Source organism: Podarcis gaigeae (assembly GCF_964106915.1).
Source record: "Podarcis gaigeae genome assembly, chromosome: 8".
NCBI classification, from domain to species: Eukaryota; Metazoa; Chordata; class Lepidosauria; order Squamata; family Lacertidae; genus Podarcis; species Podarcis gaigeae.
Window position 1 is genome coordinate 84,054,781 of NC_139684.1, and position 25,137 is coordinate 84,079,917.

Sequence of the window (25,137 nt, forward strand, 5' to 3'; positions counted from 1 at the left end):
TGTTTCTTTCAATACTTTGTAAAAGGTTCCCATTCATCTTTAAAGTCACGGTTATCCTTGTCACGTAATTTAGGTGTCAGTTTTATGAATTCTGCATAGTCCATTAGTTTCTCTCGCCACAGCTCTTTGTGACGGCCCCCAATTTGGATGGCTCTAAAGTGGTATCGTGGTGCTTTAGCTACAGAGTGTGGCTTTGCGTCTTGGCCTAGCGCAGTCTCCCAGGTGAGACTCTGGGTTCGATGCGTGAAACCATTGCCCGACTTGGAGAGTTTAAATAAATAAATACTGTCGCTAGGGTGGCGGTGAGAGCGGGTTGATACGGAGTGTGGATCCGAAAGGGAGTCAAGTGTGTTTGAAAGAGAGAGCATCCTTTTGTGATTTGACCCAGTTCCACCACCCTCCTCCCCAAAAGCTCTTTATAGGACTCGGACGTACCTGCCTCACAGCTGCCGTCTCTGAAAAGTGGCCGCAAACCACAATGGCTCCCTTGGGTGTGGCTTTGAGAAATTGTCTCTGCACAAAAGTTGAGCCCTCAGGGGAAAAGGAATGGCGTCAGAGGCAGCAGCTGGAGTTAGGCCTAACCCTGCTTGCTGAGCAAACTCTCTTCCCATGCCAGATCCTACAGAACAAGAAGCGAGGCGACACATTGAAAGGTGGACCAGCTGTTGCAAAGAGTTGCGGGCTTCGGACGTCACGCGTGGTTAAATTTTTCTCTCGTTTTGTTTTATTGGTTTGTTAACAGACGTAGGAAGAAAACAATAAAAAAATCAAAACCGTAAAGCGTCACAGCCGGGAAGGACAAAAGTACCAAGATACGTATGACGTATTAACTCATATTTGTGAAATGTTCGCTTACAAATAATAAAAATCGATTTAAATAAAAGCATTCTCCACCTAAGTTTCATCGTTCTTGAGAGGAAAGGTTCTTCAATGAGCCAGACATTTGCATATACCAGTGACATGGAATGAGCATGTGTCTCAATATTTGTATAAGAAATAAAATCATGCCATGTATGTATATATTTTTTAAACGGTCGTTCAAGCTCTGCCCTTTATATACTTGCTGTTAACTTTTCTATATAGGGCTGTTTTCAATGCTAGTTATATTCCAGGTTGACCCACTGAAATTAACCTGATTAATTTCAGTGGGTCTAGAGAAGAATTTGGTTGGGCACAACCTGCAATTTCTATAGCGCTGTCATCATGAATCTGTGGCATAAAAACACACTATTACTGAGGTATCTCTTTTTTAAAAAAAATATTTTTATTGGTTTTTAACATACAAAATTATAAAACATATCACACAATTTATCACAAATACATTCTTATTGGACTTCCATCAACACCTCTGATAATCCTCCGTCTTAATCACTTCTTACGCATTTCCTAACTTACCGTAATATTGCCTTTACATTCTTAACATATCACATCTCCTCCTCCATTTTTGCAATATTTCTAATATTATTCCTCACAGAACTTCTTGCAAACCTACAAACGTCGTCTGGTCGTCACAAATACTTTTCAAATAACCCGTAAATTTACTCCAGTCCTCGGTAAACTTCTGGTCCCGCCGGTTTCGGATCCTTCCTGTTAGTTTGTCAAGTTCCGCATAGTCCATTAATTTCATCCTCCATTCTTCCATCGTTGGTAATTCTTCTTGCTTCCATTTTTGAGCCAATAGTATTCTTGCTGCTGTTACTGCATATAGAAAAAGCTTACATTCCTTTCTATATATTTACTGAGGTATCTCAGCTGTACTGAAACGAAGAGCCCATAGTGACCGGAAAGCACAGGCCTTGCAGAATTTACAACTGAAAGATGGATGATGAGGATATAGCAAGAGAAGAAAGCCAGGGTTGTGCAGTGGTTAGAGTGTTGGACTCTGACCTGGGAGAACAGGGTTCGAATCCCCACTCAAGTCAAGAAGCTCACTGGGTAATAGATTCGCTTGGCAGTTGAGCTCCTTCTGAGCCAAGCAAACCCTGTTTCCAGATAAGTGGTTGTTGAGTTGCAGCCATAGACTGCATTCCCTGCCCACTTACTTGCAGGGTAGGCCGTGTTGAACTTAGTGCAATGCCTTTCAAAGGAAATACGCATAGGATCTGACTTCCAGCCCTAGAAGAACTACCGATGAACGAAGAATGGAGAACGAAAGTGATGGACTATGCAGAATCAGATAAATTAACGGGAAGGATTCGAAACCTGCGGGACCAGAGATTCTTAGAAGACTGGAGTAGATGTATGAATTATTTGAAAAGTAATAGTAACGAACAGGTTACACTAGTAGGATTGCAGGAAGTTTTGTAAGGAGGACTATTTGAAATATTACAAATAAGACTATGGGGAGAACTGTTGTTGTTTAGTCGTGTCCGACTCTTTGTGACCCCCTGGACCAGAGCACGCCAGGCACTCCTGTCTTCCACTGCCTCCCGCAGTTTGGTCAAACTCATGCTGGTAGCTTCGAGAACACTGTCCAACCATCTCGTCCTCTGTCACCCCTTCTCCTTCTGCCCTCCATCTTTCCCAACATCAGGGTCTTCTCCAGGGAGTCTTCTCTTCTCATGAGCTGGCCAAAGTATTGGAGCCTCAGCTTCAGGATCTGTCCTTCCAGTGAGCACTCAGGGCTGATTTCCTTCAGAATGGAGAGGTTTGATCTTCTTGCAGTCCATGGGACTCTCAAGAGTCTCCTCCAGCACCATAGTTCAAAAGCAGAGGAGAACTATTAGTTAATGATAATTAAGAGTAATAGAGAAATTAAATGCAGGATAAGTGCTAAATAACGGAAAATCATCAGAGGTGTTGACGGAAGTCTAAAATACTGTTTAAGATAAGTTATGTTATATAAATGTTGGAAATGATATTTTAAAAAACTAATAAAAATATATATTAAAAAAAGAAAGCAGTGAGGGGGGGGAGGATCTGACTTCCAGCCAGGTCATCCTTTCACTTTTTTTTAATAAAACAAATTGCAAGAGTCAAGTTTGTCCCAAGAACATAAGACTATAAGAAGTGATCTGCCGGATGAGGCCAAGGTTCCATCTAGTTCTGCACCCTGTCCTCCCAGTGGCCAACCATGCCTGTGGGAAACCTGTAAGCAGAATAGGACCACGAGAGCCCCTCTTCCCTGTTAGAATTCCTGCTCCATGACTGCAGTCATGGGATTGTTGTCTTTCACATGACAGTGTATGTTTTGACTCCACAGAGTGGGAAGTGACGGAGACAGGATGCTTGTGTTCCTGTGTTCCGTGAAGTGGGACTATTGTCTTTTCTTTTTGCTGTCTGATGCTAGAGAGAGAGGGAGCCATGTTGCCGTGCTCCGTGTGTATTTATATGTAAATAAAGTAGATTAGCCAAAATGCTGAGTTGCTGAGGTCTGTTACACAACTGCGCAAACTCTGCGGATCCCCAAGTGTGCCGGTGTCGGTTGGCATCGGTCGCTGTGATGTTCGGGCAGAAGAAAGCTTTTGAAGCTCCCCAAGAATCGACCAGGAGGAAGAGAACATGCCAGTTGGGCATGTGTCTCTGCCAGGGTCCTACTCAAGTGTAGGCTGAGCTCCCTCGTGGTTTCCAGCAACTGGTATTCAGAAACATTGTCTAATCCTCTCTTTTAAGCCATCCAGGTGGGTGGCCCTTATTGCCTTCTGTGGGAGTGAGTTCCACAGTTTAACTATCTCTGTGAAGAGCTCCTTCCTTTTACCTGTCTTGAAAGGGAGAAAATAAAGTGTTAAAATCGAGATGTCAAAAATATGGAAACAACGAGGAGAGACAGAACTGAGATTTAGATATGCTTCAAGCTCCAGACTGTGGGAAGCCCCCCAAAATTAATAATTATAATTTGGATGATAATTTAGTCTTTTTTTTATTTTAGTTCTTTATTTTAAATGGATTATGATTTGATATGTTAATTAGATGTTTTTTACAGTCATAAAAGGTAAAGGTAAAGGGACCCCTGACCATTAGGTCCAGTCGTGGCCAACTCTGGGGTTGCGGCGCTCATCTCGCATTATTGGCTTCTGGGTCATGTGGCCAGCATGACTAAGCCACTTCTGGCGAACCAGAGCAGCGCACGAAAACGCCATTTACCTTCCCGCCGGAGTGGTAACTATTTATCTACTTGCACTTTGACGTGCTTTCGAACTGCTAGGTTGGCAGGAGCAGGGACTGAGCAATGGGAGCTCACCCCGTTGCGGGGTTTCGAACCGCCAACCTTCTGATTGGCAAGTCCTAGGCTCTGTGGTTTAACCCACAGCACCCCTTGTGTTAAATGTGCTTCAGGTTGAGCATTTCCGGGTTACGCGCCACGGTGACACGGAAGTAACGGAGCACGTTACTTCCTGGTTTCGCCGCTCGCGCCTGCGCAGACACGCAAAATGATGTCACACGCATGTGCAGAAGTAGCGAATCGTGACCCGCGCATGCGCAGACGCAGGTTCTGTTTGCTTCAGGATGCAAACAGGGCTCTGGAACGGATCCCGTTCGCATCCAGAGGTACCACTGTATTTGAAAAGTGATTTAATAAAAAAAAGGAGGGGAGGAAAATAAACTATTTACCCCTGCAACCCCTTTTCTCCGTGCCACCCTTTTGAAGATGAATCAGTCTCCCCCAACTGGGGGAGCACTTCTCCGACGGGGTGTGTGTGTTGGACTACAACTCCCACCAGCCCCTAACTGGCTGAGGGCTGATGGGAATTGTAGTACAGAAACTCCTGGAAGAGGGCACCGGGTTGGGCGAGAAGGCTAAAGAACATCGTCAGTGCGTGGGGAAGAAGGGTGCTAGGTGAAAAATCCTAGAAAACTGCAACCCTCCCTCTAATATTTCCTATTCGGTTTTTTTGTTTTAGCTGCATTGCTAGTTGCACATTTGGGGAGGGGGGCTGGTTTCCACTCAAATGCGCCTCTTTGACTCTCCAGCTGGAGACAGAGCAGGCAGGAGAGAACCCGCAGCAGTTCAGGAGCACAAAGAGATATCTTGCACAAATTAACCACCAGGACATTTTTTTTTGCGCGAGTGGAACAACGCCTGTCCAGGGAGGCAAGGAAACAATTCCTGCCCTCTTTCTGTAGGGAGCAGGCGTGACATCACTTCCTCCCGTCCTGCCCCCTATTTAAAATCCCCCTCCTGGCTGCCTTAGAGGCACCTCGGCTGGTTTTCTGCTCTTGTGCACAAAGAAAGTCCTTCAGCGTCCAAGGACATTCACCCCCTTCTGTTTCTCCTTCCTCCTTTTCCTCCTCTCTCCTCCTCTTCTTCCCATCTGCGGCTGCTTCAAACTCTTCCCTACATCTCTGATCTCCTCCCCTCTCCTCTGAAAAAGGACCAGCGAGAGAGAGAAAGATCCATCTCTCCAGGACCTCAGCGATGCTTTCCAGCAGAATTTCGCTCCTGTTCCTCTTCTCCTGCCCAGGTAAGTCTGGCAAGGGCTCGGATGTACCTTGGGACGGAGGGTTGCATCTGATGCCAGCCTTGCACGGAACAGGACCATTGAAACCCACGCGGTGTTCATTGATTTCAGGATGAGCATTGAGTATACACCCCAAAAGCCTCTGTATAGCTTAGCCGGGAAAGTGATGCTCTGCTTCCTTCTCACATTCCCAACACTCGCATCTCTTAAAGGAACTCAATTCTCTCCCCATCGGTTTGATCGGCCAAAGTTTTCCCTATTATTATTATTATTATTATTATTATTATTATTATTATTATTATTATTATTATTATTATTATTTGGAGGGGGTTATTTATGCTCAGCTGAGCTCAACCTCACTGCACCATCTCGCCTCCTCTGGACTTTAAATCTCTCTCTCTTGCATACTGTGCGTCCAGAGAAAACTCACGGCTCCCCCCCAGGATTTAGCCAACCTCACAAGCAGCTTGGCATTCAAAATTCCTCCGAGATCTTTGCAGCTTAGTTTTTGTTCTTGGTCGAAGCGACTCGAGACACAACCTCCGTGCAAAAAAGGGTTAGAGACAATGTAAGCATAGGCTACAAAATTCCTTACCGCAGACAGGAGGGTGGAAAAGTTAGCTGGACTTTTTTTCAAACATGGACCCTCTCCATATTATTTGTAACCACGAGACCCCGGTGATCTTGTCATATTTCCCCTTTCTGGATCCCTCCTCTCCTATTTTTTCAGCTCAGCCTTTCCAAAGATGTGCCTTTGCAGTGCCATCTGGAATATGACAGATACAAGCTGGTGTCCATATTTAGTTTCCCACTCGTTTAAAAAAAATATATGAGATGTTTTCCTCCCTCTTATCTGAGGGCAGAATCACCTCTCGAAACGCAAGGTAAACGAATGCTCTTAGGAACTTGGACGGCAATTCTGCCCTCTAATGATTTCAGAACCCTGGACAGCGATTCCTCGGCTACTTTCCTAGTTACTGTATTTGTGGCCAGGACCCAAGGCGCTAGCGTAACTCCAAAAACATTATGATTAAATAGTGCGTTTTAAAAGAACCTCACCCACCACCACACACATTTTGAACATCCTGAGCCCTCATCACGAGCTTAGTTTGAAACACACACCACTAAAACAGCTTCCTGTGTGGCACGGCAATTGCTGTTTGCACTGTGCTTTGGATAATGGCCAAAAGGTTTGATCAGGGGTTGGGCAGTGTGGTGTATTGGGTAGAGCTGTCCCGGGGATATCCAGATTCACTCCCAGCTCTGCCACAAAGTTTCTCTAGGGTGGGCGAGGGGTTGTGTGTTGTGCAAAAGTCAAGATTTCCAGGAAAGAAAACATTATAGAGTGTACAAATGATCCCCCACAGCTGGAACCTCTCTCTCTCTCTCTCTCTCTCTCTCTCTCTCTCTCTCTCTCTCTGTGTGTGTGTGTGTGTGTGTGTGTGTGTATGTGTGTGTGTGTGTGTGTTAGGCAATAAGCAAAGGCAAAAGAAATTGTGAGATTACCATATCACAACACCACTAGCGGACTGTGTTATCATACGGGGGGCAGGCACTAACTAAACAGAGATGACCGCCTTGGGTTTCTGTTTTGCATCTGTACATTTACCTGTTTCGATAAAGGTTTGTTATATAAATAATACTGGTCGACCATAATTCCTAAACCGCTTCCCCTCCGCAAAAAACCCCACACACATTTCTGTTCCGATACTGCCATTGGGGGCCAGTTGCAGCCAGTAAAGTGCTCACCTGCTATTTCTACCCTGATATATATATATAAATAACTCTTAATTTGATTACTTTTCCCTGAGCTGTCAGCTGCTGCTGCTGCTGAGTGGTGTAGAGTTTCTGAATAGGGTTGCCTGGGAGAGAATTTGATGGATAGAGTTTTGCCTGAGATCGGGCTCTGGCTGATGAGCACATGCAGAGCTGGCAAGGTGTTTTTTTTATTCCCATCTAATTCACAAGGGTCTCTCTCTCTCTCTCTCTCTCTCTCTCTGTCTCTCTCTCTCTCTCTGTGTGTGTGTGTGTGTGTGCTAGCCTGCCCGCCAGCCATTGACTTGGTTTCGGCTTTTGGGAGCTCTCTGCTATGCAGAACATCTTTCTGCAGATCACCTGCTCCCTGCTCAGGGCAAGCTGCAGCCCGGATTTCTGCAACTCGGGTCTGTTACACAGAAACCGAAGAAGAGCTGCTTTTTAATGAGTCAGGCCAGTGTTGCCTGCACAGACTGGCAGTGGCAGGGTTTCAGGAAGGAGACTTTCCCTACCCGGAGGGGCCACCGGGGTTTGAGCTTCTGCAGGCAATCAGATGCTCTGTTTCTGAGCTACTGCCCATCTCTTAATATAATAATAATAATAATAATAATAATAATAATAATAATAATAATAATATTTTATATCCTGCCCTCCCCAGCTGAAGCCAGGCTCAGAGCGGCTAACAACAATAAAAATAACACAGCATTCTAAAATCCATTCATTCTAAAATCAGTTCAAAATAAAATTCATGGCAACCATTGGGCTAGAGTTCTGTGAGGATTACCAAAGGAGGGGGTCAGACTGTGCCTTGGCCAAAGGCCTGGTGGAGCAGCTCTGGCTTGCAGGCCCTGTGGAAAGATGTCAAGTCCCACAGGGCCCTGGTCTCTTGTGACAGAGCGTTCCACCAGATCAGGGCCACAGCCGAAAAAGCCCTGGCTCTGGTTGAGGCCAGCCTAACCTCTCTGTGGCCTGGGACCTCCAAGATGTTTTTGTTTGAAGACCGTAAGTTTCTCTGTGGGACATACCAGGAGAGGCGGTCCCGTAGGTACGAGGGTCCTAGGCCGTATAGGGCTTTAAAGGTTAAAACCAGCACCTTAAACTTGATCCTGTACTCCACCGGGAGCCAGTGCAGCTGGTATAGCACCGGGTGAATGTGATCTCACAGCGAGGACCCCGTAAGGAGTCTCGTCGCGGCATTCTGCACCCGCTGGAGTTTCTGGGTCAGCTTCAAGGGCAGCCCCATGTAGAGCAAGTTACAATAAGACACAGGAATGTGGGAAGTTGCCTTACAACAAGCCACTCCATTGGTCCATTTTGCTCAGCATTGATGCACTGGTAGGCAGCAGCTCTCCAGCATTTCAGACAAGGGCCTCTCCTGGCCCTACTTGGAGTTGCTGGGGTTGAATCTGGGAACTTCTGCATACAGAATCATTGTATTTTAATATTCTGCTGGAAGCTTCCCAGAGTGGCTGGAGAAACAAAATGGGCGGCTTCCAACAAAACACTAAAATACAATAACCTATTAAACATTAAAAGCTTCCCTAAACAGGGCTGCCTTCAGATGTCTTCTAAAAGTTTGGTAGCTATTTTTCTCTTTGACATCTGGTGGGAGGGCGTTCCACAGGGCGGGTGCCACCACCGAGAAGGCCCTCTGCCTGGTTCTCTGTAACTTGGCTTCTCACAGTGAGGGAACCGCCAGAAGGCCCTCGGAGCTGGACCTCAGTGTCTGGGCAGAACGATGGGGGTGGAGACGCTGCCTTAGACAGATAAGCAGTGTTTTTTTCTAAAAAAAATAAAAATGTTTAGGGGTACTCTCATTTTCCTACTTATATTGAAATACAGCCCCTCAAGGAGGCCAAACTTAGATTCACAAAATGTTTAGGGATATGCGCCCCCCCCCCGAAAAAAGCACTGCAGGTAAGTCGTGTTGTTGGTCAATCTAGCCAACTTCTGACTTCTCTGCTGCTCTCCAGAGGTTGCCCTCCCCACCAGCACTTATTCCCTGGGATTGATTAACCAGGAATGCCTGAGGTTGAACCCAAGACATTCTGCGTACAAGGCACTGAGCTCTACCACTGAGCTACACTTTGACTGGTGATGGTTATCGGAATGCTCCCTTCTCCCTCACTCCCATCCACTTCTTCCTGGCTCAGTTCCTCCATCTAGACTGGCTTGGGAGTGAAGCTGGTTGAAACTGGAACTGTTAAGCACTGCCCATGTTGCCCGGGGAACTGTGTGTCTGATACCCATGTCCCCCCGCAGGTGCCTCAACTACCCCACTCTATCTAGGAGGGCTTGTACCAGTCCGAGGTCTTGCGTACCTGCTCAGCATGCTGTCCAAGTCCTTGATGCTGATGGTGCTACAAGGATGTGGGTGGCGCTGTGGTCTAAACCAGTGTTTCCCAACCTTGTGCCTCCAGCTGTTTTTGAACTACAACTCCCATCATCCCTGACTAGCAAGACCAGTGGCAAGGGATGATGGGAATTGTAGTCCAAAAACAGCTGGAGGCACAAGGTTGGGAAACACTGGTCTAAACTACAGAGCCTCTTGGGCTTGCTGGTCAGAAGGTCGGCGGTTCAAATCTGTGCGACGGGGTGAGCTCCCGTTGCTCTGTCCCAGCTCCTGCCAACCTAGCAGTTCGAAAGAACACCAGTGCAAGTAGATAAATAGGTACCACTCCGGTGGGAAGGTAAACGGTGTTTCCGTGCGCTCTGGTTTCCGTCACGGTGTTCCTTTGCACCAGAAGCGGCTTAGTCATGCTGGCCACATGACCCAGAAAGCTGTCTGCGGACAAACGCCGGCTCCCTCGGCCCATAGAGCGAGATGAGCGCCACAACCCCAGAGTCGCCTTTGACTGGACTTGACCGTCCAGGGGTCCTTTACCTTGCTGATGGGCAACTTCAGGACCACTCCTCTCATAAAAAGGTAAAGGGACCCCTGACCATTAAGTCCAATCATGACCGACTCTGGGGTTGCGGCGCTCATCTCGCTTTACTGGCCAAGGGAGCCGGCGTACAGCTTCCGGGTCATGTGGGCAGCATGACTAAGCCGCTTCTGGCGAACCAGAGTAGCACACGGAAATGCCGTTTACCTTCCCACTGGAGTGGTACCTATTTATCTACTTGCACTTTGATGTGCTTTCGAACTGCTAGGTGGGCAGGAGCAGGGACCGAGCAATGGGAGCTCACCCCGCCGTGGGGATTTGAACTGCCGACCTTCTGATTGGCAAGTCCTAGGCTCTGTGGTTTAACCCACAGCGCCGAACAAAGAATTGTAGAGTTGGAGGAGACCCAGCAATGCAGGGATATGCCGCTGTCCCATATGGGCATTGAACCAGCGACCTTGGTGTTATCAGCCCTAAGCGCTAACCAACTGAGCTATCCATAGGGAGCTGCCTTATTCTGAGAGAGACTCTTGGCCCATCTAGTTCATTGCTGTCTACACTGACTGGCAACACCTCTACAGGATTTCTTTCTTTTTTCTTCAATTTTTTTAAATTAGTTTTCCAAATTTATAACAAACATATCAACAAATATAAAAAGAAAACATTTTTTAAAAAACAAACATTTATCCTGACTGTAATACTCCCACTTTTGTTATCATTGTTGGGTGACTTTCTTGAATCCCCCTGGCTGAGTTTCCAAATAAGTCGTTGTAGCAGTTTACCAAAACTATTTTCACATAAAATTTACTTGGTCCATTAACATCTTTCTTTCTCTTCATGTTGACTTTTATTCTACCACATCACATATTTAAATCCTACTCCAATCTATTACTCGCAAGTAAATCTATTTAAGTTATCTTAACATATTTAACTAGATAATCTTTAAATTTCTTCCATTCCTCTTGATACTCCTCCTCCTTCTGGTCGTGGGCTCTTCCGGTTAGGTCGGCTAGCTCCAAGAAATCCATCATCTTCATCTGCCATTCCTCCACTGTTGGTACTTCTTGTGATTTCCAATTTTTGGCCAGCAAAATTCTAGCACCTCTCCAGGATTTCAGGGCTACGTGAAATATGCCTTCCGGCCTCCTAATTTTGAAGGGGATCTTATTCTGGGTGTTGGGCACACATGGGTGAAAGCTCACAGCCCAGTAACAGGATCCACTTTCCTGCCTGGTTCCAGGTCAATTTGTGTTAGGGAGGCAGTGTGGTGTAGTGGTTAGAGGTTTGCACCAGGAACTGGGAGCCCAGGGTTAAAATCCCGACTCAGCCACGAAGGGTGACATTGGTGCAGTCACTGCCTCACCTACCTTGCAGGGTTGTTGTGAGGAGAAAATTGGGGAGGAGGGAGAACCACGTACAACAGGCCGAGTTCCTTGAAAGAGAGGTGCGATATAATGCAAGAAATAAAGAGATCGGCAGATCTCTAAGCGGTGGCTGGATTATTCTTCTTGGAATGTGGCTTCCACCAAATTAAACTTAGCTGAAAGGGACCATCCCCCTGTGCTCCACATCTTACCAACTGGGGTGATCTAGTTTGTTCTGGGAGTAAAAGGTAAAGGGACCCCTGACAATTAGGTCCAGTTGTGGCCAACTCTGGGGTTGCGGCGCTCATCTCACTTTATTGGTCGAGGGAGCCGGCGTACAGCTTCCAGGTCATGTGGCTAGCATGACTAAGCCACTTCTGGCGAACCAGAGCAGCGCACGGAAACGCCGTTTAGCTTCCCGCCGGAGCAGTACCTATTTATCTACTTGCACTTTGAGGTGCTTTCGAACTGCTAGGTTGGTAGGAGCAGGGACCGAGCAACGGGAGCTCACCCCGTCGCTGGCGATTCGAACCGTCGACCTTCTGATCGACAAGTCCTAGGCTCTGTGGTTTAACCCACAGTACCACCCGTGTCCCTGTTCTGGGAGTACAGCTTGGTTAAAATTCCAATTCCTTCTGTTTTGTTTGCAATGTCACCTTGACTGAGAGCATGTTGTGCATGTAGGGATCTCTGGATCAGACCCCCCGGGTACAACTTCAGAGCACCACACTTGCTTGCAGGAGATCCCAGGTTGATCTTCAATCAAGGAACATCTCAAGAGCTTGGACAGAGATCCTGGGTGCTTGCCAGCTGACCAATAGCTTGATTCTGCATGAGGCAGATTCCTATCTTATCATAACCCCCCAGGCATACCCTGGCTGTGTGATTATAAATATGTATGTATGTCATCTTCTTCTTTGGAGATCACTCGTAGCCAAGTAAGATTGTCTTCCATAAACACCGTCTTAACAGTGAGTCCGTAAGTGACTGTAGAGGCCAATTCTGGACCCACACATCCTTCCACAGTGGGGACATTGGTTCCCGGGCAGGAGTTGATCACGGTGTGGATTTGCCAAGCGTGCCTTCCTCTTAGCGCATTTCTCCCTTGCGTCCTGAGTTCATTGTCTTCAAACCCCATGACACCTTTGGTAAAGACTGTTCTCCAATTGGGGAACATGTTGGTGTATGTGTGAATGTATGTAAATTTAATAAGTAATACTGTGGTACCTCGGATTAAGTGCTTAATTCGTTCCGGAGGTCCGTTCTGAACCTGAAACTGTTCTTAATTAACCTGAAGCACCACTTTAGCTAATGGGGCCTCCTGCTGCCGCTGTGCCGTCGCTGCACGATTTCTGTTCTCATCCTGAAGCAAAGTTCTTAACCTGAGCTACTATTTCTGGGTTAGTGGAGTCTGTAACCTGAAGCCTATGTAACCTGAAGCGTATGTAACACGAGGTACCACTGTAATGATGTTAAAGGTAAAGGTAAAGGGACCCCTGACCATTAGGTCCAGTCGTGGCCGACTCTGGGGTTGCAGCGCCCATCTCGCCTTATTGGCCGAGGGAGCCGGCGTACAGCTTCCGGGTCATGTGGCCAGCATGACTAAGCCGCTTCTGGTGAGCCAGAGCAGCGCGCAGAAACACCGTTTACCTTCCTGCCGGAGCGATACCTATTTATCTACTTGCACTTTGACGTGCTTTCGAACTGCTAGGTGGGCAGCAGCAGGGACCGAGCAACGGGAGCTCACACCGTCGCAGGGATTCGAACCGCCGACCTTCTGATCGGCAAGTCCTAGGCTGTGTGGTTTAACCCACAGTGATGTTAAAGTTACCTTGGGGTATGTTTGCGTGCAGAGCTGGCTGACTCCCCAGTTCTCGTTCAGGCTGTGCCTGCAGCTGTCAATCAAACAGGGAACCAATTCCAGCCTTGTCTGCAACAATACCTAGTGGTAGCCGAGTTAAAGATAATGTATTTTTCATCTTTTGTTAAGGAAATGGGAGCTGGCGGCTGCTGGCTGTGTTTTGGCATTAACAGCCTTGCACTACACAATTTCCACTCTCTCTTTGTTTGGCATCACTCCCCCACCCCACCCCCTTCCTTGTTGTTGTGCTGCATCCAGGGTTATGTAATAGTCTTATGCAAGATGAAGAATCAGCTCACCTGAACAACTGATCACTATTCGATCTCCCTAAGTCACAAGGCTCTCTCTCTGCCTCCAGCCTGCTGCAGGTGAGTAGAGAGGATTGCCAGATCATCCCTTGAAGACTCCTCAATCCCATCATCTTCTTAGGTTCACACCTTGAACACTCAGCGCAGGACCTGCTGGGATTCAGCTGAGGTTTATTTTAAAAAGTGAATGATTTTTCCTCTAAAAATTAAAAAGTTCACAAAATTGGCTAGCTGCAACATCGATTTCCAGTAAAGCCATTGTTTTGGTTCTTTTTAAAAAAACAAAAAAACCTAAATTTTATCAAGGTTTATAATATAAAATTATAAAATTAAAGGTTATATATATAATGAAAGGTTATATATAATTATATAATTAAAAGGTTTATAAAAATGCAAAACTTGATATATTTTCCCTTTTTTAAAAAAACAAATCAAGACTTTTATATACAGTGGGACCTTGGGTTAAGAACTTAATTCGTTCTGGAAGTCTGTTCTTAACCTGAAACTGTTCTTAACCTGAAGCACCACTTTAACTAATGGGGCCTCCTGCTGCCACTGCACGATTTCTGTTCTCATCCTGAAGCAAAGTTCTTAACTCAAGGTACTATTTCTGGGTTAGCGGAGTCTGTAACCTGAAGCGTCTGTAACCTGAAGCGTATGTAACCCGAGGTACCACTGTACAATAAAAACGCGGGGGGAGGGGGAATAGAGAAGGAAAAAGGAAGAAATTGAAAGAACAGAAAAGAGGTTAAAAGAGAAAGATAGGAGAATAAGCTGTCCGTTTTGTTCTGATGGGGAGTAAATTCCATCCGCAAAATGCCAACTTCCCCTCCTGGGCTGAACAGTACTTTTTGGAGATTTCTAAAAAATAAAATAAAAATCACTGCTACATTTCTGCATTTTGGCTGCTGTTATAAAAGCCTGAGAGTGGTCCAAAACCTAAGACGAACCTGGCATTTCGGCCTTGGAGCATCACAAAGGACACACTCGTTTCTAAGCAAAGAAAGGAGCTCCTTTTAAACTTTTTTTTTTTGCAGATAATAATAATAATGACAAAACGTTTCCCAGGTTCTTGGCAACCTAAGGACCAGGAGAACGCTCTCATTCTTTGCAAGACAATTAGGAACAAGCTGTACCAGGATTAACAATGCTGTGAGCCTTCCGGGCATAATATGTGTCATTTTTTAAACATCGGTGAACAGCTGTTCCCTTTGCAATTTTAATAAGCCAGGCTTAGTGGGCAAAATTAAGAGTGAGGAAGTGAAGAGGTGGGCCGGCACCTGCACAGGTTGGACACAGGCTGAGTCTCTTTCGCTCTGTCATTGTCTCCCTCCTTCAGCACCTGAGACAACACAAAGGCAAAATGGATAATGCTGCTTTTCAAAAGCCCAGACTCTCCTCTGCTGTTTTCCTTTCCTTTTCCCCTCATTTCCTTTCTTATTTAGACTGCAAGCTCCTGGGGCAGAGAGATGTCTTTTCTCACTTGTCCTTGTTCTGCAAAATGCTTTGTGCATTGACGGCGTGATATAACAAACGTTTGGAGGAGCAAATTGGAGAGATCAAAAGGCGAGGTTTGCAAAGAGCCAAGGGGGTGTTTAAAGGACGCCTCCCGTGTTGTTTTTTAAGAGCGGAGAGAACTTTGGCAAGAACTTTTGACATGCAGAGGCGGAGCTGGTGGGGAACCCTCTGCTGAAACAGCCGCTTGTATGTCTCGATAGTTCAGCACATCGTTGACCTACGGAACTCACACCCACAAGAGGCACCGATGGCCATCAACCTAATAATAATAATAATAATAATACTGTGGTACCTTGGGTTAAGTACTTAATTCGTTCCGGAGGTCCGTACTTAACCTGAAACTGTTCTTAACCTGAAGCACCACTTTAGCTGTTCTCATCCTGAAGCAAAGTTCTTAACCTGAAGCACTATTTCTGGGTTAGCGGAGTCTGTAACCTGAAGCGTATGTAACCTGAGGTGCCACTGTAATAATATTAATAATAATAATAATAATAATAATAATAATAATAATAATAATAATTTATATCCTGCCCTCCCCAACTGAAGCCGGGCTCAGAGCAGCTAACAACAATAAAACTAACACAGTTTACACAAAATCACCATCAATTAATTAAAATACATTCTAAAATCCATTCATTCTGAAATCAATTCAGAATCAAATTAATGGCAACCATTGGGCTAGAGTCCTGTGAGGATTACCAAAGGAGGTGGTCAGGCTGTGTCTTGGCCAAAGGCCTGGTGGAACAGCTCCGTCTTGCAGGCCCTGGGGAAAGATGTCAAGTCCCGCAGGGCCCTAGTCTCTTGTGACAGAGCGTTCCACCAGATCGGGGCAACGGCCGAAAAAGCCCTGGCTCTGGTTGAGGCCAGACCAACCTCCCTGTGGCCCGGGACCTCCAAGATGTTTTTGTTTGAAGACTGTAAGGTCCTCCGTGGGGCATACCAGGAGAGGCGGTCCCGTAGGTACGAGGGTCCTAGGCCATATAGGGCTTTAAAGGTTAAAACCAGCACCTTAAACCTATAGAGCATTCTAAAGAGCATTGGACAAATTCATGGCGGAGAAAGCCATCAATGGCTGCTAGCCATCGCGGCTATTAGCTATGGCTCCACAGATGGAAGCAGACGATTCTTCTGGATATCAGTTGGGGCTGCAGGAGGGGACTTGGGTTCAAGTCCTGCTTGCGGGCTTCCCATGGGCACTGTGAGAGCAGGATGGTGGGCTAGCTGGACTATCGACCTGAAACATAAACCCTGCCTTCTTTTTATATTTGATCAGCCTGCTTGAACTGTTGGGGTCCAGAATTGGTGGGGTCCAGAAGTCCCATCTCTGTTTATTGATACATGACCTTGAGCAAAAGGTATTCAATCAATCAATCATCATTTTTAATTTGTACAGTGGTACCTCGGGTTAAGTATTTAATTCGTTCCGGAGGTCTGTTCTTAACCTGAAACTGTTCTTAACCTGAAGCACCACTTTAGCTAATGGGGCCTCCCGCTGCCGCCGCTGCACGATTTCTGTTCTCATCCTGAAGCAAACTTCTTAACCTGAAGCACTATTTCTGGGTTAGCGGAGTCTGTAACCTGAAGAGTATGTAACCTGAAGCGTATGTAACCCAAGGTACCACTGTACACCGTCTTTCTATCTTACAATACTCAAGACGGTTTACAAGCTGAAGAAACAAAAAATGTACATCTTATAGCAATCTAATGCAATACAGTGGAACCTCGGGTTACAGACGCTTCAGGTTACAGACACTTCAGGTTACAGACTCCGCTAACCCAGAAATAGTACCTTGAGTTAAGAACTTTGCTTCAGGATGAAAACAGAAATCGTGTTCCGGCGGCACAGCGGCAGCGGGAGGCCCCATAGGCTAAAGTGGTGCTTCAGGATAAGAACAGTCTCAGGTTAAGAACGGACCTCCAGAACGAATTAAGTTCTTAACCTGAGGTACCACTGTACAAAAATGTGATAATAAAACGGAACTTTAAAATAAGCAACCTACGTCAAAAAAGTAACATTCAACAATCATTAGAATTGTGTAAAATAATAATAATACCAACATATATAAGTTAAACAGAAATCCACTCAACAGTTACAATAAATATAATTTCTAAACTATAATCAATAAAACCATGGCAAGCCCCAGTACATAGAATCATAGAATCCTAGAGTTGGAAGAGACCACAAGGGCCATCGAGTCCAACCCCCTGCCAAGCAGGAAACACCATCAGAGCACTCCTGACATATGGTAGTCAAGCCTCTGCTTAAAGACCTCCAAAGAAGGAGACTCCACCACACTCCTGGGCAGCAAATTCCACTGTCAAACAGCTCTTACTGTCAGGAAGTTCTTCCTAATGTTTAGGTGGAATCTTCTTTCTTGTAGTTTGGATCCATTGCTCCATGTCCGCTTCTCTGGAGCAGCAGAAAACAACCTTTCTTCCTCCTCTATGTGACATCCTTTTATATATTTGAACATGGCTATCATATCACCCCTTAACCTCCTCTTCTCCAGGCTAAACATGCCCAGCTCCCTTAGCCGTTCCTCATAAGGCATCGTTTCCAGGCCTTTGACCATTTTGGTTGCCCTCCTCTGGACACGTTCCAGTTTGTCAGTGTCCTTCTTGAACTGTGGTGCCCAGAACTGGACACAGTACTCCAGGTGAGGTCTGACCAGAGCAGAATACAGTGGCACTATTACTTCTCTTGATCTAGATGCTATACTCCTATTGATGCAGCCCAGAATTGCATTGGCTTTTTTAGCTGCCGCATCACACTGTTGGCTCATGTCAAGTTTGTGGTCCACCAAGACTCCTAGATCCTTTTCACATGTACTGCTCTCAAGCCAGGTGTCACCCATCTTGTATTTGTGCCTCTCATTTTTTTTGCCCAAGTGCAATACTTTACATTTCTCCCTGTTAAAATTCATATGCAATACAAATTGAGAAGCAGAGACTAGAGGGTGGAGCAAGTCAAGATATTGTCTCTCCCATTTTACAGAGGTGAAGTTAAGGCTAACAGTGACCTCACAGGGTGGTTGTTTGTTCCATGTTTATACTGAGGTGATCATACTCTATGCTCCAAAGCTCCAGTCATGTGTGAATATTTCTGACCAAACAAACAAGAGATAACTCTCTCTTTTTTTCCAGCCCTGGCGCTGCCGTTACCCACCCAGCTCTCGGAGGAGGATGAAAAGGTAAGAACAGGAAAAAGGGTGGGGTGGTCATGTCACCTATATTAGACCCTATATGTGCTATACCTTTAAAGCTTCCCCCAAAGAATTCTGGGAAGTGTAGTTTGTCGTTTAGTCGTGTCCGACTCTTCCTGACCCCGTGGACCAGAGCACGCCATGCACTCCTGTCTTCCACTGCCTCCCGCAGTTTGGTCAGACTCATGCTGGTAGCTTCGAGAAAACTGTCCAGCCATCTCGTCCTCTGTCGTCCCCTTCTCCTTGTGCCCTCCATCTTTCCCAACATCAGGGTCTTTTCCAGGGAGTCTTTTCTTCTCATGAGGTGGCCAAAGTCTTGGAGCCTCAGCTTCAGGATCTGTCCTTCCAGTGAGCACTCAGGGCTGGTTTCCTTCAGAATGGAGAGGTTTGATCTTCTTGCAGTCCATGGGACTCTCAAGAGGCTCCTCCAGCACCACAATTCAAAAGCATCCATTCTTCGGCAATCAGCCTTCTTTAGGGTCCACCTCTCACTTCCTCACATCACTACTGGGAAAACCAGAGCTTTAATTATACGGACCTTTGTCAGCAAGGTGATGTCTCTGCTTTTTAAGATGCTGTCTAGGTTTGTCATAGCTTTCCTCCCAAGAAGCAGGTGTCTTTTAATTTCATGGCTGCTGTCACCATCTGCAGTGATCATGGAGCCCAAGAATGTAAAATCTCCCACTGCCTCCATTTCTTCCCCTTCTATTTGCCAGGAGGTGATGGGACCAGTGGCCATGATCTTCGTTTTTTTGATGTTGAGCCTCAGACCATATTTTGCACTCTCCTCTTTCACCCTCATTAAAAGGTTCTTTAATTCCTCCTCACTTTCTACCACCAATGTTGTGTCATCTGCATATCTCAGGTTGTTGATATCTCTCTGCTTTACCACTGAACTGTCATCTGTCAATGAGCTGTTTGAGACACAAGAGTTGTGGAGAAGTATAGTTACATCGACGCATGAAAAAGGGAGAGAGAGACCCCAGTTCATTTTGGGGGGTTGTTTTTTGTTGCCAGGTTACTAAGTGCATCACCGAAATCCTCGCAGACACCCTCTCCAGACCCAGCCCAATTCCGGTGACCAGTGAATGCACGAAGATACTTAGAGAGGGTAAGTTACGATCTGTGTGGTCAAACTTCTTAAGCGGTGTCTGCAAATACCCACACCCTGAAGGTAATGTGAAAATAGGCCTTTTTAGTGGTGGCTCCTCACTTGTGGAATGTTGCCAAAAAGAGGCAAGGCCCTGCTGCATCTGTGTTGCCTGGCAACCGTCAGCAGCAGCAGGAAGAAGATGACACAGGGCAGCCCTATCTTTTCCAGCAACCACCAGCAGAGGGAGCCACTGCTCTCGGTTGTTGTTGCCTAACAACAGCTAACAGAAAATTGTGTTACCTGGCAACAGCCTCTCTGTTGCTTAGCTACCACCACTAGGATGGGAGACTGTGTGGGCAGGGGCAAGCGCGAAGGAGGCCCTGTTTGTGTGGTAAATTGCCACAGAACAGGGAAGGCTTTATCAGGGCCTCTTCTGTGCAATCGTTTCTCACGGGACAACAGGCCTAAACTGTCCTAACCTCTGTTTATTATTCAGATGGTTATACCCCTGTGGCTTACAACATATCAGCCTTGACCAACCTCTATGATTCTAACCTGCTTCCCTTCAGACATTCTGGACTACAAATCCCATCAGCCCTGCTGGTCCGAGCTGATGGGAGTTGTAGTCGAAAACATCTGGAGGGTGTGAAGGCCGTAATGGACACACAAAGGCACACACCTGTACTTTTATCTCAAACCACACCACCCGGCAGCCTGTAACTCCCTGCTGAGAGTAGAGACCCCTATTCCCCTCATGGAGCTACAGTTCCCAGGATTACATGTGGAAAATGTATAGATTGTTAAGCCCCTCAGCAGCCTTAACAAACAACATCTCCCAGAATGCTTTGGGGGAAGCCATGACTGTCTAAAGCAGGAATGGCCAAACTTGGCCCTCCAGATGTTTTGGGACTACAATCCCCATCATCCCTGTCCTCTGGTCCTGTGAGCTAGGGATGATGGGAGTTGTAGTTCCAAACCAGCTGGAGGGCCGAGTTTGCCTATGCCTGTTCTAAAGCTGAGAACCACTTAGTGCTTTAAAATCATAGCACTTTAAATGGATGGTGCGGATGTGGCCGTAGTCCCTTAGCAGAGGCTGGGGTGCTTTTCTGAGGTTGAACGACTGGAGCAACTCCTCTGCACTTGGCTGGCGTTCCTGCCGGCCTTCAAAGCCGAACGTCATGTGTGCGATGTCTGGAATCCACAATACTCGCTGCGAGTTTTAATTGGCACCCTGTCTGTTTTCAGATGAGAGAGTCCTTGCGATGCTTCACCATCAACACCTGTTGACGGAGCTGGAGGAACTCACGCATCAAGGTAAACAGGCGAGCCAAATCCAGCCATTCCCCATTCCGTCGAGGAAATGTCTTTCTGAACCGTGGAATCCGTTTCGCAAGGGCTGAGATTAGTGCCAGCTCCAGGGTGCTGGGGAACCTTGGTTTTTATTTATTTATTTCTTTACTACCACTTTTTCCTCCAAGTACCTCAAGGTGGCACACCTCTCCCCATTTTATCCTCCAAACAACCCTGGGAGGTAAGGTAAAGGTAAAGGGACCCCTGACCATTAGGTCCAGTCGTGACCGACTCTGGGGTTGCGGCGCTCATCTCGCTTTATTGGCTGAGGGAGCCAGCGTACAGCTTCCGGGTCATGTGGCCAGCATGTCTAAGCCGCTTCTGGCGAACCAGAGCAGCGCACGGAAACGCCGTTTACCTTCCCGCCCGAGTGGTACCTATTTATCTACTCGCACTGCGTGCTTTTGAACTGCTAGGTTGGCAGGAGCAGGGACCGAGCAACGGGAGCTCACCCTGTCGCGGGGATTCGAACTGCCGACCTTCTGATTGGCAAGTCCTAGGCTCTGTGGTTTAACCCACAGCGCCACCCATGTCCCTTCAATGTTGTATGTGATGCCAATTAAAGGTTTTGTGATACAATACTTAGGGACATTTCTAGAAAAGTGAGTTTGTTCAATCTGTGGATTGAATAGGGGTGGAGAATCTGTGATGATGGTGGTGATGGAGATAATTTATTTATACCCCACCCATCTGTGGGTTTAACCCACAGTGCCACCCGCGTCCTTCGGGAGGTAGGTTAGGCAATAATAATAATAATAATAATAATAATAATAATAATAATAATAATTTATTTATACCCCACCCTCCCTGGCCAGAGCCAGGCTCAGCGTGGCTAACACCAGTAAAATTACAGTAAAAACATAAAAGGGAGGGGGGAAACCAATTTAAAATACAGGTTAAAATGCAATTTAAAATGCAGCCTCATTTTAAAAGTAGCCCATAGATCAAAACCATAAGGGGAGGGAAACATAAGGGTCAGACTGAGTCAAAACCAAAGGCCAGACGGAACTGTCTTGCAGGCCCTGCGGAAAGATGTCAAGTCCCGCAGGGCCCTAGTCTCTTGTGACAGAGCGTTCCGCCAAGTTGGGGCCAGTACTGAAAAGGCCCTGGCCCTGGTTGAGACCAATCTAACCACCTTGCGACTTGGGACCTCCATAGTGTTGTCATTTGTGGACCTTAAGGTCCTCCGTGGGGCATACCAGGAGAGGCGGTCCCGTAGGTATGTGGGTCCTAGGCTGCATAGGGCTTTAAAGGTCAAAACCAGCACCTTAAACCTGACCCTGTACTCCACTGGGAGCCAGTGGAGTTGGTAAAGCACTATGAGAGAGGGTGGCTCTCCTAAGATAAGAGTCATGGCCGAGAGGGGACTAGGGGGACTAGAACCTCTGTCTCCCAAGCCTTTGTCCAATACATTAAACCAGGGGTCAGCAACCTAAGGCCCATGGGCCACAGGCGACCCATGGGGGTCGTTTAACTGGCCCACGAGCTGCCCCCGAACCGAGCCACCTGCTCAGTGAGTCCCCACATGCTGTGCTAAACTGATGCAGTGTGGTGCGAGGACTCGCTTTTGTGGCGCCGAAAATCACATCTGTGCAGACGCAGAAGCTGGAAATCACATCTGTGCAGACGCAGACGCCAGAAATACCCCGCCCTCCCCAGCGAAGACCAGGCTCAGGGCAGCTAACAACCAATAATAAAAACAAGTTGATTAAAATACAATTTAAAAAACAAGATTAAAATACAACATTAAAACATTAGGATGCAGCCTCTTCACAGGAGGAGAAAGGAAAAAGGAAAGAGGAAAGAGGGGAAGGGGTTCAAGTTGATTCCAAGCCAAAGGCCAGGCAGAACAACTCTGTCTTACAGGCCTTGCGGAAAGAAATCAGATCCCGCAGGGCCCTGGTCTCATGAGACAGAGCGTTTCACCAGGCTGGGGCCAGTGTTGAAAAGGCCCTGCCCTCTGGTTGAGACTAATCTGACTTCCTTAGGACCCGGGACCTCTAGGGTGTCACTATTTATGGACCTTAAGGTCTTCCGTGGGGCATACCGGGAGAGGCGGTCCCGTAGGTACGAGGGTCCTAGGCAAACAAAAAACAAAAAAACCACCCCCACCTTCGGTTGCCTTCCCTGAAATTATCTCATCCCCACTGCAGAAAATGAGAAGCATCGTCTGGGACATGAAGGCAACCATGATGTTTGGGAAGAGGAGGAACAAGAGGAAGTGAAGAAGAGAGATGTGAAGCCTGGCCAGCAGAGAGAAGAAGCTGCGTTGGAGAAAACAGAGGAGCAAAACAGGCAGGCGAATAAAGAAGAGAAGGAGCTGGAAGAGTTTGAGAAGACGGAGAAGACTGAGGAGAAGGTGAAGGAAGAGAAAGTCTCCCGAGGAGAGGAGAACAGAGAGGCTCTGGAGGAACAAGCCAAGGAGCGGGTGGAGGAGGAAGAAGAGGGTGAGGAGAGCGACGAGGAGGACGAAGCAAGGAGGAAGAAGAAGAGAAGCTCCTCAGAGACGTGGTCTTCTAAGGAATATTTTGGGCACATCAAGAAGAGGCGCCCCGGGCCTCCAAAGATCAGGAAGGCGATGCTTCAAGGAAGTCGAGAAGATGAGAAGAGGAACGGGCTGAGCAAGAGGCACTTCAGGTCAGAGGAGGACGAGGAGAGCTCTGAAGAGGAGCCAAAGAAATACCACCACGGAAGGTACAGCGATGGCCACCATCACCATGAGGACTGGGAGGAGGAGGAAGAAGAAGAGAAGAAGAGATCTGATCTGGAGAAGAGGGTGGCTGAGAAGGCCAGCGATGAGGAGACCGCCCAGTTTGAGGAGGAAGAGAAAGGCGTGAAGATCTCCAATGCCCAGGCCCAGCTCCATGGAGGCTGGAAGCCATGGGGAGATGGAGGGGAGAAGGAGGAGGAGAAGGAAGGCAAGGCGAGGCATTGGCATCACCACAAACCGGCTGGCTTGGACCTCAAGAAGAGGCACTGGAAGGACGATGTCTATCTGAAGGGCGGCAGGTATCATGGCCGTGAAGAGGAGGAAAGGGAGACCTCTCCGAGCGAGGTCAGTATCTATACTTGTTCCCATCACAAGGCTTGAGTTGGTTAAGTAGCAAGAAGCAGAGGGGAGAGGGGAGCAGATGGACAGTTACCCCAACGGAGAGGTGTAGAAAGAGCAGGTCTCCAAAGGGTCGCTGTTGTGACCTATGCTTTTTAGCTTGTTCATCAACCAGTATGTTTCCGAGCACAATTCAAAGTGTTGGTGCTGACCTTGAAAGCCCTAAAGGGCCTTGGTCCAGTATACCTGAAGGAGCGTCTCCACCTCCATCGTTCTGCCGGGACACTGAGGTCCAGCGCCGAGGGCCTTCTGGCGGTTCCCTCATTGGAAGAAGTGAGGTTACAGGGAACCAGACAGAGGGCCTTCTTGGTGGTGGCTCCTGCCCTGTGGAACGCCCTCCCTTCAGATGTGAAGGAAATAAGCAGCTATCTTCTGTCTGGAGGTGACCGTCTCGTGGATCACAGTGGCTAGGTCAGGGCGAGAGAGGTAAGGAGCCAACTGCTTAGCTTGGCGAAGATGAAAAAATGCTGTAGTTAGAAGCTGAAAAAGTCCCGTAGTTAGAAGCTGGGAGAATTCTAACTCAGTGGCTTTAAAAAAAATAGCAATTCTGCAGTTCACTCCAACCAGAAACTTTCTCTTTCCAAAACCTGAAGGCTTGAGATCCATCGAGAGATCGAATGGAGGGTGTTACCCAACCCTCCTACCTTCGCAGGGTCACCTTTCAGCCAGTGCTGCTAATATGGGGAGACCTCTCCTCTCTCTCATATGCATATCCTCTCTCCTTCCAGGTCCAGGAGCTGGAAAAGCTTGAAGAGATCGAGCGGGAGCTGAAGAGAGCAGCTGAGAAGCTGGAGGAGCTGAAGAGGGGGTAGCCGCTTTCCACCTTGTGGGCAGATGGGTAGCATCTTTTTGTGAACCCACCTGGCCACCCAGTCCCCCCCCCCACCTCCTAATAAGCAATCCCTGTATATAATCTCTCCCCCTCCAGCTTGGCTTTCGACTGTTAAAAGGAACTTTCCCTTGCATTTGAAACACACACACACACGCAAACCTCCACCCCGGCAGGCTTTAGCACAGAGATCTGGAACCGGCTTTTGGACTACAACTCCCAAACACCCCTGACTATTAGCCAGCCTGGCTGGGGCTGATGGGAACCGGAGTCCTGATAGTAGCCACCTTTGAGCAGCGCAGGGTCCCTTCAAATTAGACACATGGCCCCTCCTTAGATTTATACAATTACCGTATTTTTTGCTCTATAAGACTCACTTTTTCCCTCCTAAAAAGGGGAAATGTGTGTGCGTCTTATGGAGCGAATGCAGGCTGCGCAGCTATCCCAGAAGCCAGAACAGCAA

At 47.2% G+C, this 25,137-nt stretch overlaps 1 protein-coding gene across 1 annotated transcript; it reads left to right on the forward strand.

The window, feature by feature from the left end:
• The first annotated feature begins 5,031 nt into the window (after positions 1–5,031).
• On the forward strand, positions 5,032–25,137 carry CCER2 (coiled-coil glutamate rich protein 2). The gene is made up of 6 exons (XM_083754084.1): positions 5,032–5,402; positions 18,235–18,281; positions 19,311–19,404; positions 20,632–20,700; positions 22,890–23,791; positions 24,574–25,137. The coding sequence occupies exons 1-6, from the start codon at positions 5,357–5,359 to the stop codon at positions 24,655–24,657; spliced, it is 1,242 nt and encodes a 413-aa protein (XP_083610210.1). The 5' UTR covers positions 5,032–5,356; the 3' UTR covers positions 24,658–25,137.

Bases quoted from the DNA above. Each gene is read 5' to 3' on its own strand.
- CCER2 (XM_083754084.1), top strand. From the start codon at position 5,357: ATGCTTTCCAGCAGAATTTCGCTCCTGTTCCTCTTCTCCTGCCCAG. The intron at 19,405-20,631 runs GTAAGTTACGAT...GTCTGTTTTCAG, and splicing joins CACGAAGATACTTAGAGAGG to ATGAGAGAGTCCTTGCGATG. The intron at 20,701-22,889 runs GTAAACAGGCGA...TCCCCACTGCAG, and splicing joins GGAGGAACTCACGCATCAAG to AAAATGAGAAGCATCGTCTG.